Consider the following 15292-nt stretch of genomic DNA (forward strand, 5'->3'; position numbering starts at 1 on the left):
TGGCAGCTTATAGAATTTTGGTTTGACTTCATTGAAGAAAGGAGCTTTTATCTGAAATACAACACATTTTGAGATACAGGGATGTAGCCGTGGCCTTTGCAATCTACTAAAGGTTCTGTTTACTTTGAAGGGTGGACACTCATGTTCTGTGTATCAGAGGTATCTGATAGCTTATTAAATCTGGTTAGATAAACTCTCTGAAAGCCTTTTCTGGATGTAAGGCCAGACTTTTCAGTTTTATTATGTTCTATGCACCTCTTGCCTGTGCTTTAAAAGAGTGGAGGTAGAAGAGGCAAGAGTGTAAAGGGAATGACAATCTGAACCTGACTCCTTATATTGCATTCTTTACTGTCAGATACTGCTTGCTCTTGAAGATAATGCTGTTTATGTTTTAGAAAAGAAGTAATTTAAAAATTAAATTTTTGCTTACTATGGGAATGTAGTTTTTAGTAATACTACACCTAAAATAAAAGCTGCTGAGGTTTATTTAAAAATTTTTTTTTGTGATTTTTAAAGCAGATTTGTAAAATTCAAAATGTAAACAATTGCAGAGTATTTTAGAGTAGGTACCTTAAAACTTTGAGAACAATCTGATTAAAATTCTTTTCAGATATATACATTAAAAAATGTTATAATGCACTTAATTATTTAGGATAACATCAGAAGCACTCCTAAATGTAAAATTTAGTTTTGTGTATCAATCTTGTTTCCCAACATCAGATACAATGTTGGTCATATAAATTACCTAAGAAATATTGGTGAAATTAAACAACTCATCTTTTTACTTAATTCAGTTAAAAATTCAGAATTAACTCTGCTTGATTTAGACTTCTGAAATAATAGATCTCCTCTGCTTATTGTTTGGTATAGTGGAAAGAACACAGGTTTTTGTTTTTTGTTTTTTTCATTTAAATAGATGTGACTTTGAATCTTCTTTCTGCCACCATTTGCTATGTGACCTCAAATAAATTAATTGTTTAAGCCTAGTTATGTAATTTGTGAGGTAATAATCCTTCCTTCTAGGGTTAGGTTAAATGAGGATTAAATGAGGTAGTGTTTATAAAGAATTTACAAATAGTGTCCAACACAAAATTGACCCCAACAAATGATAGTATAGTGATAATTTCTTCTAAAAATAAAGAGTATTCAACCACCATGGAATTTAAAAAGCCCATCTTGAGTGATGAAAGCATTGGGAACCATAATGAGAACATTAATGATAAGTACCATTGATACGATGTTCTAGGCATATACAAAGCATTTTAGGAAGTAATATGTATACTTATCTTTGTTTCAGTGTTGGGAATGCAACTCATAGCTCTTCATTTCACCTGTTTTCATTTTTCAGGGTTTGCTTAGAACCACACTTCCACACCCCAAAGCTGAACGTTGCTATGCTCAGTATGAAATCACTCAGCTTCTCCCAGGTGTTGAGCTCTTCTCAGACAGATACAGGGCGGACATTTGCTCTGTAGTTGCCAGTCTGTATTACATTATACGTGAACTGCACTATACGAAGCAAAATTTAATAGTAAGTAACTTGAAAAATCAATAAATCTTAATTCACTTTGGTATTTCTGCCTTATACCTTCCAGCGTTCAAATTTTGCTAATGTGTTCTTGGTTGGTCTTGTTTAACTCTTAAACTCTATATTCAGGATTCTTAACCTGTACTTCAAGATAAAATATATTAATTAATATTCCATCTTTGACATCACTGGTTGCACTACATTTTGGATACAAAGTTAATGTGTGTTTGATTTTGTTCTTTTCTTACTCTGTTACTTTATCCTTTTTTCTTCCTTCTTGAGACAGTTGGGGAAATTGATTAGACTATTTCACTGGTCTCAAACAAAGGAATCTAGTGCACATGTAACTCACTGTGTTAAGTCATGGAGCTCACATCAGTACCAAAACTATTAGACTATTTCTTTGTTTAAGAAAAAAAAGGGATGCCTGGGTGGCTCAGCAGTTGAGCTCCTGCCTTCAGCTCAGGACGTGATCCCGGGGTCCTGAGATCGAATCCTGAATTGGGCTTCCTGCAGGGAGCCTGCTTCTCCCTCTTCCTGTGTCTCTGCCTCTCTCTGTGTGTATGAATAATAAATAAATAAATAAATAAATAAATAAATAAATAAATAAATAAATGCAAGCAAAGAAAGAAAGGAAGGAAGAGAAAGAAAGAATATTTCTTTGGGATCCCTGGGTGGCGCAGCGGTTTGGCGCCTGCCTTTGGCCCAGGGCGCGGTCCTGGATATCCAGGATCGAATCCCACGTCGGGCTCCCGGAGCATGGAGCCTGCTTCTCCCTCTGCCTGTGTCTCTGCCTCTCTCTCTCTCTCTCACTGTGTGCCTATCATAAATAAATAAATAAATAAAATTAAAAAAAAAAAAAAGAATATTTCTTTGTTGAGATAAATTGATCTTTGTGTCTCTGGTCTTCTCTCTGTTAAGGGTACATCTAAGTGAACAACAGATTCAAAGTGTGAAATAAAAAACAAGTACTTCCTAATATCGTAGGACATTCAAAACCCTCATACAATTCTCTTCCTTTGGGGGAAGAAAGCACAGTATATATCATAAATTTGAAGTTGGTTGCTTTAAAAAAATAGATTAGTATGTTCTACCTGTTGGTCATTTTGTACTTTTTCTCTTTTATTTTATTTCTCCTATTTTCTTCCCATATACTATTTCCTCTACTTTTGTATCTTTCCCCCACCACGTTTGCTTCTTAATACCTTTTCTTTCTTTTTCTGGTTCTTTCCTTTTCTTCTATAATTTTCATACCTACTTTCTTCCACCCCCTCATATATTGTTTTCTATTTTCTTTTTCTAAATTCACTCTCTCTCCTTATATTGAAAATATTTGTTGTCCTTTGATATGAGTTGTTAAATTATAAGGCCATATGTTAAAGAGATTGATAAATGCTTTTAACACTTGGCATATTTGGCAAGAAATTATTTACTATGAAAAGATAACAAAATGGTGCTCCTCTCATTGTTAAGGGGATTCATTTTTGGATTTAGAAAATAGTTATATCCCCTGGGTAACCTTTAGCTGCCTAGTTATATTCATATATAATACATATCACTGCACTGGAAAAGAAATGAGACTTTTTTTCTCTGAAGCTTAAGAAATTGAGAACATTTTTCTGAATAATTGAGCAATTGGCAGCAATAAAGTGGTGTGTTTTTATTTCTCACTAAAGAAAAGAAACAATCTTAAAGATAATAGCCAACTCTTATTGTTTTGTGCTGCATTAATTGTAGAAAAAGATACTGTGTTATGTTTGTAGTGCATAATTGTAAGAAAATGTATTATGTTTGAAATCATTTAAGACCATTTCAAAAGCTGTTGCCATTAGCAGCTGCCAGTTGACTGACAATTAGAGGTTCCTTAGCTGAACCTGCAAGATGTAAACAGTTTCTATTTTGTACTACACTACCCTCCAGAAGAAGCCCAATGGATAAGGAGATTGCTGTCACATACAAAATTTGCTAGCAGACCCATTGCTGTGGAATAATGGGAAATAGTTTGCTAAATAATGGGGATCCCAATATTCTTCCTTGTTCTATCTCCCTTTAGTGGGGAAGGGCCCAGTTGTGTGAACCAAGCTTAGGTTTTCAGCTGAGATCAGAAACTGATCAGAAGTCTAGGCAAACACCTGTCCCCTCAACACCTGACTCTGGCTAGATAATGACTGGATCAACTGAAATATTGATAGTTTGTAAGCCTTCACCCATATCCATGAGATTTCAAGAGGAGTGGAACTTTGGGGTTAATCCTAGGAAAATAAAAATATTATGTGAAGAGTAAGCTTGGATAGTCAGTAGAAGATATGCTCTGTGAAAGCAGGAACTTAGATTTTGTTGTCATTCAACAGTGCCTGACACATAATGGGCGTATTATAAATTTTTTTAAACTGATATATTCCAGTTGAAGACAAATAGCAGCTTCCATTGAGATGAATGAGTAGGGGACATGATTATGAGTTCCTTTGCTTTAAATTTTGCAGTTATTTGATAGCTCATTTGCTACAGTGTTTCCATAGGCCTCAGTGATTCATGCATATATGTTAAATTAATTTTTTCCAAGGAAGATAATTGATTCGATTTTCACTTTTCCATGCTTAAAACCTAGGTTTGAAACCTAGGTTTGGGGGTACCAGGTGGCATCTACAAGTCCCCCTGATAGCACTTTTGAGTTCTTATAAGATTATGAAATCTATGCTAGGCAGATCATTTCACTTACAGCAAACAGTATAGTCTCCTAGTATGGCAAAATCAATTGCTGTTTTACATAACCTCCCCTACATTAATATTTGGCTACATTTTATTATTAGGTTATTAACTCAATAAAACATGTTTTAAATCAAAACAATGTTTTTACCATTGGTAGGTTCTACCTCTCCTTGCACTGTACCAATATTTTGTTTCTGGAATTTGCCAAGACCTAGTCAGAAATATAGAAGCAAGAATCCTCAAGGTAAGTCACAAACTTTTAAGATGTTTGATATTCTTGAATTGTAAAGATACTGTTATAAACTAACTTGGTTCTAATACTCATAATAATACGCTGGTAATAACATGGTGTTGTGTTGATATAAAAAAATGTGCCCATTATTATAATAAAGTATGAGATAGAACTGGTTAGAATCTTATTTTATCCTTAAGCCACAGAAAAATGAGGAACAGCTACACCTAGGGACAAGGCTTGCCCAGCATCAGACAGGTTGGAAATCACCACTTCTGGAATATTGGTTTCCTGAGGTGGAAACAATAATGGTCCATTTTCTGAAGTTTCTGTGAACTTTTTTTGCTAAGGATCTTCATGTATATCATAATACGTGAGAAGTTTTCATTATACAGGCAATTGAAATGACAAAACAGGCAAATGCTAAATTATAACTAATTCTGTCACCTAAGAGTAAGGTGAGGCTCTCTGCCTTCATGATCCATGTGAAGTTGGCTTGAACCCCATGTGGAGGGGGAAGCTCAAGCACCTCATTTTCTCTGCCTTTTTCCTAGTGAGCTATGGTCAGAGTCACTCATTTCTGTTGAGTTCATTCTGTGCGTGAATCATCTCAATATCCAGCAGATTACTCCCTGTTCTGTACCTCCTCATCTTGAATGTGCAATTCAGTCCTAATCCACATTCTATGCATACACACACACACACACACACACACACACACACACACACATACGCACTCACTCATTTACACATAAACATACACAGCATAGTCACCCAAGGTCTTTATTTTATACTGGACTTAGTGAAAATTTGGAGCACAGGAAAATTTAAGTTGAGGCAAAACAAACAATTTAAAATAGAATATTTAGAATCTATAAATAGAATATTTAGGATTCTATTTAAAATAGAATATTTAGAATATTTAACATCTCTGAGTTTAAAATATTCTTAGCCAATACCTCATTCTTTTCCTCCCATCCTATGGCTTAATCAGCTGTGTGCTGGTAAATGTTTCAGATGTCACTCTAAACAAAAAGCTCTGATTTGTAGCATTTTCAGTTTCCATGGTGCAAATATTCACACTATAGCCAACTTCAGCCTACCAACTGAGCATTATGGAATGTAGAATTGGGACAAGATATAGTCTCCTTTTGCAATTGGGAGTAAGTGGTTCCATCATTGTACTGACTTAACCTTCCTTCTCCCTTTTTGGGAATCCTCTGTATACCCTTCTACCCCATATCTTTCCTATTTTCTAATGAGGGAAAATTAGACTTCCCTTTGAACTCCTCTCTTCATCTGGACCCTGCCCTTGGGCCTGTGATTTCAGACCCAAATAGTCCATCACATTCTATTTCTAAATAAAGACAATACTTTTCCTAAGAAGAATTCTGGTGCTAATTATTAAGAGAATATATTTGAACTCAGGAATAAGTAATTTTTTATCAGCCATGAAAATTTCTGCCTCATTCTTTCTGACTTACTGAACTCTTTAAGAGTTATCCTGCTTTTGATTGCCAATAATACTTTTTAAAAGCTGCATATAACTTCTCTCTCTCTCTCTTTTAAAAACAGTACTTGGGCACCTGGGTGATTAAATGGTTGAGCGTCTGCCTTTGGCTCAGGGCATGATCCTGGGGTCCTGGGATCAAGTCCCACATCGGGTTTCCTGCAGGGAGCCTGCTTCTCCATCTTCCTATGTCTCTGCCTCTCTCTCTCTCTCTGTCTCTCATGAATAAATAATAAAATCCTTAAAACCCCAAAAAGCAGTGCTCTGTCCAAGATTGCAAAGTTCCTGAAGTTAGAGCCTAAATCTTATTCATCTTTTAATTCTCTCTTGTATCTTGAGCAATAAATTCATATACTGACATTCCATAATTAATTATTGAATTGCATTTAAAATCTATAGACATTTATCAAGTGCCTACTGTCCACCCCTTCCTTAATGTTTAGTAGGAACTCACCTAGAAGATACTTGGTAAACATTTATTGCTTTACTGCTAAAATAACATTTCTTGAGTATCTCCTATATAAAAGCACCATGTTAGTAACTCTAATGAAAGAAATGTAACCCGTAGTCATTGCTTTCAATAAAGTGAAAATAGGGAAGAGAGACAGGATGTACACACAAGACAATAACCGGTGCATTTACCACTTGATCAGTTCCAAATAAGTATGATGAGCACTGTCTTCTAGAGTTTGGAAAAGAGAAAATGACTTTGGGTCTCTTGGTTTTACTAAGTAGGTAAGATTTAGTGAAGAAAGCAGAACTAACTGAGCAGGGGAGAGGAAGAAGGGAACATTCTTCACAGACAATAGTGCAAAACATCTGGAGGTGAGACAGTATTGGCTTGTTAAGGGGGCAGGAGTGGTTCAGTGAAGCCAGAGAGGAGACTTTGAGGAGGGAGGTCATATGAGAATACCAGAGATCCATGTTGTGATCCATGATGTCCGTGACTGGGAATGGGGCCCAGTCCTGAATTCCAAACTAAGGCATAGTGTGGAAGAGGAGCTGTGAGAGAAATGAGATTATGAAATAAGAATTGGGTGGCAGTTTTATTCTGGTCTGTCATTTAGAGGCAAGAGAAGCAGGGAATGGCTACAGTGACCACTGGTAGCATGTCAGAAGGAGATCCAGGGAAGCACTGAAAGATATTATCTGGAACGAAGCTTTTGATTAAATGGCTATGTTTTATTGGACTGTTAGCACTTGGCGACTCTTCATACTAGGGCTAGCTTAAAAGCCAGTGAACAACTGTGGACTCTAGTCTGCAGCCTTGGGTTGAGAGGTGGAATGAATTGCAGAATCTTGGTCAGAAGAAGAACATGATCAGATGTATCATGGCAACAGTGTCAGGAGCAAAGTGAGTTGGAAGTGGCATCATATTGGCACATGAACGGGAACACCCAACTAGGGTTTTGACAGAAGCAATGAAAAAGGGCAAGTGATGCATCATACAGAGGAAGAAATGACAGCCTGTTTGAGTAGAGTTTGCCTGACCTTTAGGAAGTAAACTGAGGTCAGTGAGTGGGAAGAGAGAAAAGTCATAGTCAGGAAACAGCAAACAATGCTTTCTGACAAGTCAAACAGCAGTAGATCACGCTGCTAAATTTCTGTTGTGCCCTAGTGTCTTTCAGGGAAAGCTTTAAGACCTCTTTATGATCAGTCAGTCTGGCTTCACTTTAGAACTGCCAACATCTTGAAAGATTTATTAGTCTCAACATATCCAGCATTCCTGGGAAGGGTACTGATGCTTCTGTATTTGTGTGAGTGAAGAGTTGATTTAAAGGTATTTTTTTTCTATCTGGCTTGTTTATGTTCACACTGTTGGTCATTTCTGAAAATACATGTTCATTGTTATCACCATTGCTTTTTCAAATGGCCAAATTGGTATGATAAACCAAAACAGTGGTAGCCCTAGAGGTTACAGGTTGTTCATGTACAGCCGCCTCACAGCCGAGATCAGAGGAGACAAACCTCACACAGCATTTCCTCCAAGGGGTAATGAGAAAATGTTCATCTAGAAGTCTAAAAGAACTCCTAGGATTCCCTAATGTGTACTTGGTTATTTTTCAGCACTGGGAGATTAGAGCCCAAGGTATTATAGGCAAAAATCAAAGTGTGGAATTCAATAGACAAGTGGTTTTCTCTTCTGCATTGAAAATATTCTCCTAACCTTTTATGCTTTATTTTCATATTATTGTCACATTCAACTTCCTCCTAACTTTATTTCTTTAAAATTTATATACTCGTAAGATTCCTAAGGCAGTGCTTAAAGGAAAAGAGATAATAAATGTGTATGTGTGTGTAATATATATATATAATCTTCATCCTATTTTGTATTTCATTCCTTGCTTGCACAACTTTCTCTGTTCTCACAGTCACTGGAGTTTTCAAAAACATTGGTCAGGTTAGGGCCCTGTCCTGCTCAAACTCTCCAATAACTTCTTATCACACAAGGAATAAAATTCCAGGTTTTCATTCTGGTCTACAGGCCACCTTCATACCTGCCTTCTTACCCCCTTTTGCTCTCTCTCTCTCCACACTCCTCCCACCTTCCTTGAGGACCCCAACATCCCCAGGTTGCTCGTGATGCCACATGACCTTTGTACTTGAGTCCTCTCAGCAAATTTTCACATATCCTTTTCTCATGTCATTCCCAGATTTTTCTCTTGAGTATCTTCTCAGAGAAGTCCTTCTTGACTGGAGCTTTGAAAGTTTCATTTTGTCAATATCTTCTACCTTGATAATACAGTGTATATATCTTCATGTATCACTTAAATTAAGTAAATATACACATGGAAGGAATGTAACATCCAAGAGGGTTTGGTGCATAAGAGGTGCTCAATAAACATGTTAAACGAATGAATAGTCAACTTTTGTTCAGGAACTTTTCTTCCCCATAATTTACTGATTGAAAGTCCTGCTGGATAATATTCAAAATAATGTACAATTTATAGTTACCAACTGATTAGTTTTAAGGATATGTCTTTAAAACTGACAGTGTGCATTAATTATGGGTGACAAAATGAATAGTTGTTTCTAAGTTGATACATTATAGAGTTCATCTCCTGGTTTGACTTTCCTCAGAGTATTACAGAACATCAGGGGTGTTTTTGTTTTATTTTTCATTTAAGTCATAGTTCACCATGGGAACAAAAAACAAATTCAATTATTGTTTTTAACTCTTCCATGCCTGTCATATTTTTGTGTTTGTTCTGATGAAGTAAGCCACATCTGACAAATGTCCATTGTTTTGAACAGTTGCCTGCTGTTGTTTATGAGCTTCTTGGTCCATTGCACATGCAAACTAGCTTACACACAAACACATACATCTCCATCCACTGTGTTTACCAAGCATTAGTTTATAAGGCATTACCAATTACATCAAGCAGAAATTTTGGGTCTCAGCAAGTTGATGATTTTTCTCTAAAATTTTTATTTTTAAGTAAAACAAATTATTTAATTTAAAATCTCATTTTTTTCTTTCTTTTAAAGATTGAAGTCCTTACAGATTTAGGATTTTTTTCTGAAGCCTTTTATGAGATATCCCAGATTTTTTATGGAAAAAACATGCCTTCCTCAATACCCGCTGGCTGTAAGGCTACTGGAAAAGTGAAGGTAAATCTGCTGATTTGATTCAAAGTCATTTCTTTACCTTTTGAAGGCTACATTCCTCAAATTTGGGGAATGCTTCCACAAAAATGTATTTAAAAGTCTCTAGTACTGCAAGCCTCTTTGTTAAGCCTGCTTATAGCTAACAGCAGGCTTTTACAAGGTTTCATTCTTCTAGAAGGGAAGGATGTCATATGGAGGAGTATGGCATTGGAGTCAATTTTTACAGTGGAATTCTGTCTTTATGTTACAGATGGTCTCAGTGGATGCATCGGGACGCCACCTCTTAGACTTTTTGGCATCTAATTTTACAATTTCTGGCTAATGTTTTTAGTCAAAACAGTCCCTTCTCATGTTTTAGTTGGATATTTTGATTTATATTCTTTATACCAAAATGTTAAACATGTATTGTTCAAATTGTATTTGTAAATTAGATAACTGAAACATTCTTGAAAATGAATACTGGTGCTTCTATTTAAATCAGAGTGAGCTCTTATTTTCCTGTTTGGGGTTTCATGGGAATCGCTGAGTGATCTTGCAGGTGCTTGGACCCTTGTGATCCAGCAGTAAAGGAGGTAATAAGTCAGTTTCCTGGGGAAGACAGTATACATGAGGAGTGAGACCGACAAACACAGTACATACTGGTGGGATTCAAATTTAGAAGACCTGGGATCCCTGGGTGGCGCAGCGGTTTAGCGCCTGCCTTTGGCCTAGGGCGCGATCCTGGAGACCCGGGATCGAATCTCACGTCGGGCTCCCGGTGCATGGAGCCTGCTTCTCCCTCTGCCTGTGTCTCTGCCTCTCTCTCTCTCTCTGTGTGACTATCATAAATAAAAAAAAAAAAAAAAAAAACAAATTTAGAAGACCTAGAAGAAGCTGGGGAATAGGCTCTCAGTCTTGAAAATTACTTGTATAAGCTGACATTAAATATGCATACAATGCATTCATTACTTCAGTATATTCCCCTAAAATGTCACTCCTTTCTCAGCGTGACTGCTACAGCATTATAACTGTTGTACTTGGGTAAGCATGAGATTATCTACAGATAAGCCTAAGAGGGACGTCTGTGTGTGTATGTATATACATCTCTGTCTCTTTCTATATCAATCTATCTAGACACAGGAGGAGTCACTTAGTTTTTTGTTCATTTTCTTGGCATGAGCTAGCTAACTCATCTTACCTGGATTTATGTAACTAAATTTATATTTTAATCATTTAAATATTTTATTGAGTGCTTACTGAATACAGGCACTATTTTAGCTATGGGGATACACCAGTAAAAAGATAAGTGGAGTTATTGACTTTTTGGAAGCATGTTACTATTGGACAGTCCAGTGAAGAAGACAAACAAACATATTAAGCAGATAAATAAATATATGTCAGGTGATGATGTACCTTGAGAGACAGTCAAGCTGAGCTGAGGGGACAGAGAGTGATCAGGGCAGTAGATGGCTATTTTATTAAAAATGGTTTGGGAAATCTCTCTAATAACAGAGTTTTGAGGGTGAAAGATTTGAGGGAACAACCATACAACTAGGAGGAAGTGAAGTGCAAGGGCAAAGGTCCTGAGGGGGATGCCTGAAAAAAGTGGTTGAGGAAAACCAAAGTGTCCAAGTGAGACTGATAAAATAGGAGGAGCAGATGTTAGGGATTCAAGAGCTGCAGTCACATAGGACCTCATAAGTGAGGAACCGGTGTTTACTGTAGATTAGATGGGAAACCTTATGGAGTTTTGAGCACAGGAGTGACAGGGTAGGAATTACTTTTCAAAGGACCACTTTGCTTGCTGTTTGGAGAATAGAACATAGGAATAAATAGGGAAATTAGTTGAAGATCTTTACAAATAGAGTGAGTGAGTCATGACCATGATTGGGTTAATAGTGGTTAGGGTAATAATGGGGAAGGAGTGAAAAGAGGTCTCACTGGTGGAGATCCAAGTAAATTTCAGAGCATTAGCATAGAGGTTTAAAATCATGGGACTGGATGAAATCAGCTGAAGTAGAGAGAGAAAAATAGAAGTCAAGAGGACTGAACTTAGGGTCATCCACATTTAGAGTCCAGGAAGATGAGAAGAAAAGAGAATCCAGTTGGGTAGAATGAGAAACAAGATAGAGTTGTCTTTTTGTTTTTGTTTTTTTTTTTTTTACAAGAGAGTTTTTAATATTCATTACTTTCACTAAAGCAAAGAGTCTGAAACTAATTTTTCCAAACTTCATTTTTATTAACTAGTTTTCATAAGAGCAAAGTGTGGGTGAATTGTCTTTCAGTGGATTGTGACTCTAAATTTTGTATTCTCAAAGTTAATATGAAGCTTTTCAACTTCAATTGGGAATTTAAAAAGTGTAATTAAAAGAGGAAATGCGTTCAGGGTTTATGATTAAAATAGGTGCCAATGTTATTAGGCTGCAGGCTAGTTATTTAAAGAAAGGATTAATTAATTAGATTTTAGTTGTAAAAGAAGTAACTGAAAAAGTCTTACAGATTACTATTGGACTTTCCATAGGCTTTTTAAGAGACTCTGTCTTTTAACATGATACTCATACTGGATTTCTACTCTTATCACTAAATATAGAGTTCCATCATCAACTCTCCCAATTATATCACCCAAGGTCTTCCCCTGGATTCAGTTATTTACTTTTTAGTAAATATTTAGTAAATATTATTTTTAGTGGATTAGAGAAGACAAAGAATATCTTCAAAAAGGGAAAAAATTAACACTTATAAATACTGTATTCTAGTAAGATCTGTATGTGATATCTTGGTTTAGGGGTCTTCCAAATCCCTCAGATTCTAAGACAAGGAATTGGGAACAAGTAGTATATTTGGGAGGTGATTTCAAGGAGATTGGCAAGTCCATGGGAGTCAAATAGGGAAGGAGGAGAACCATCACAGAGAAAATTAACGAGGTTCCCTACATGGGCAAGACCAGAAAAACAATTTTGTGCTTATTGGAATGGATTGTTCCTTGTAATTCTAGCCTTTTCTGAACACTCCTGTGGCCACAGAAGGCCCGCAAGCAAAGGTACTTGAAGTAGGATACCGTCCTTATGTGAATAACTACCCACAGAAGCTGCTGGTAACTTCTAGGTGACTGAGGAGATGTGGGTGGGGTATCAGTATTGACATATTCAAAAAAGGGCCTTCTGTACCGAAAGGAATGCACCCTACATGATGGTACAACCATCTTCTCTGGCAAATAAATAGAATGTTTCCAAATACAACATTGTATTTAGAGCCAAACCTATAACAGGTCGATTCACCACAAAGGAAAAGAACCACAAAAAGAGTTATTATGAAGAGTAAAATGATTTAACATCAAACTGGCAAAGATTCTTCTAAATAACCTCAAACTGGCAAAGATTCTTCTAAATGCTAATACTCAGTGCTAATACTCTTATGACCCAGCAATTCTGCTAGTAGGAATCTATCCAAAGGGGATATTTGGAAATAAACAAAATAGCCACCCCTGTTATTTAAACTATGGTGAATGATGGGATGGAACTGGGAATTAGTCCCCCTCCATGTGTAACAAAAGGAAAGAAGTTATTATGGTGCGTTCATAGGATAGAATATCACCTAGCTATAAACCTGAGGCTTACGAATGACTTAATGGCATGGAAAAATAATTCTGATATAACATTTCATGAAAAGGAATACAAACACACATATGTAAAATTTTTAAATGCATCAAAATATTAACATTGACAACCTAAAGAAGTTGATTTATGTGTAATTCTTGTCTTTTCTGACTAAAGCATGTATACTTTTACAATAAAAATTGTATACTTTTAGAACACACTAGTGGTTTCATATAAACAATATTTTTGTTTCTGAAGTTAATGTTTTGTATATTGGCAGATATTTCAATCATTTGACTCAGGAAAACCTCTTACCAGTAAAGAAAATATTCAGGTAAGGATAACAATATTTTATAAATGTTGGATATTTAGCAAGGCTAATTTTGAGTCATTTCAATCTATTTGGTAGGAGTAACTCTTGTTTTTGAAAATCTGCTACATAATACTCTTCTATTCCTAATAATGGGGTTTTATCTCCAAAGGCTGAGGGTCAGGGTAGGTTTGGACCCAAAATGATCTGGTTTTCAAATTGAGCAAATATCAATTATTACTTGTAAATGTTTCAATTATGAATGTGTATTAATTTTGTGTATGGACATGTTAAGTATCTAATTTTAATATTTATCTTGATTATCTAGACAAGAATGGCTGACTTTGATTATAAGAAAAGGATTTTGTGTATTTTGCTATTAGTCCACTTGTTTAATACTGCTTTTACTGACATCCTTTCCCCAGTCTAAGACTGCCTCTCAGCCAATTGTTTTCTCTCATTTATTAAAAATTAAAAAAAAATTTATAAAATTAAAAAATTTGGGGGGCACTTGGGTGGATCAATTAGTTAAGCATCTGCCTTTGGCTCAGGTCAAGATCTCGGGGTCCAGGGATTGAGCCCTACGTAGGGGCTCCCTGTTCAGTGGGGAGTCTGCTTCTCCCTCTGCCCCTCCCTACCACTCGTGCTCTCTCACACACTCTCTCTCTCAAATAAAGTCTTTAAAAATAAAAAAAATTAAAATGTTTTTTTATTGAGACACAATAAATTGAGACATAACATTGTATAAATTTAAGGTGTTTAATTGATTTGATACATTTTTTATACTGCACTATGATTACCACTGTAGTGCTAGCTAATGGAAGGTTTTCATATGACATTTTCATAAAAAAGTCTTCTAACATCCCAGTGTTCTTTACAAAGAGAGGACTAGACTGCGCATCTCCATACGTTTGTTCTTGTCAGTAATTGAATGATTGGGATTTAAACTTTAGATAACCTAGTAGCATTTAAATATCTTTTTGGTTTGTTTCACATTTTTATATAAATTCTAGTTAGTTAATATGTAGTGTAATATTAGTTTCAGGAGTAGAATTTAGTGATTCATCAGTTATATACAACACCCAGTGCTCATCACAACAAATGCCCTCCCTCATACCTGTCACTCATTTAGCCCATTCCCCCTCGCACCTCCTCTCCAGCAACCTTCAGTTCTCTAGAGTTAAGAGTCTGTTTTATGGTTTGCCTCCCCCCCCCCAAGTTCATCTGTTTTGTTTCTTAAATCCCACATATGAGTGAAATCATACAGTATTTGTCTTTCTCTGACTGACTTATTTTGCTTAGCATAATATGCTCTAGCTCCATCCACATTGCATAACATTTAAATATCTTAAAAACAATTTTTTAAAACCTAAGGAGTGTCGTCAGTCTGTCCACTAGAAAGCATTAGAGCAGAAGAGTGGTCGTGCAGTCTTGTTAAGAGGTTACAGCCAGGTAAGGTGTCCACACAACCAGCTGTTTATCAATGTAGAGAGACAGGTGCATATAGTTTTATTTTTTTTTAAATGCTAGGAAACAGCATTCTGTTTCATGAAGTAAGCTATTTTTATTAAATAATTTTGAGAAACATTTCTCAATATTGCTTTAGTTTTATCTTCCATAATTTTGATAGGCATTATGTCTACCTTTTATTAAATGTAATCTTACTACTTTTCCATTATTGTTCATGCTATTCCACAAACTTCACTTTTAATTATGCTTCAGATGATTCATTGTTTGGCCTTAAGATTTGTTTTGATTTATAAGCAAGTTGCCTGAAATGAAAGAATCGGTATTAGGGAGATACACATACATATTCATT

The 15292-nt window shown here is 35.9% G+C and overlaps 1 protein-coding gene across 13 annotated transcripts in view; it reads left to right on the forward strand.

The window, feature by feature from the left end:
- CFAP54 (cilia and flagella associated protein 54) overlaps positions 1 to 15292 on the forward strand; it is a 291046-nt gene that overhangs the window by 171515 nt on the left and 104239 nt on the right. For all 13 annotated transcript variants that reach the window (XR_003133016.3, XR_003133013.3, XR_003133014.3 and 10 more), the window contains 4 exons: positions 1349 to 1531; positions 4395 to 4481; positions 9469 to 9591; positions 13444 to 13497. Coding sequence is in view for 9 of the 13 variants with exons in the window: in XM_025438907.3 (XP_025294692.3) it covers positions 1349 to 1531; positions 4395 to 4481; positions 9469 to 9591; positions 13444 to 13497 (447 nt within the window). In the remaining 4 variants the exon portion in view is untranslated. The remainder of the gene's footprint in view (positions 1 to 1348; positions 1532 to 4394; positions 4482 to 9468; positions 9592 to 13443; positions 13498 to 15292) is intronic.

Source organism: Canis lupus, chromosome 15 (genome assembly GCF_003254725.2).
Source record: "Canis lupus dingo isolate Sandy chromosome 15, ASM325472v2, whole genome shotgun sequence".
NCBI lineage: Eukaryota > Metazoa > Chordata > Mammalia > Carnivora > Canidae > Canis > Canis lupus.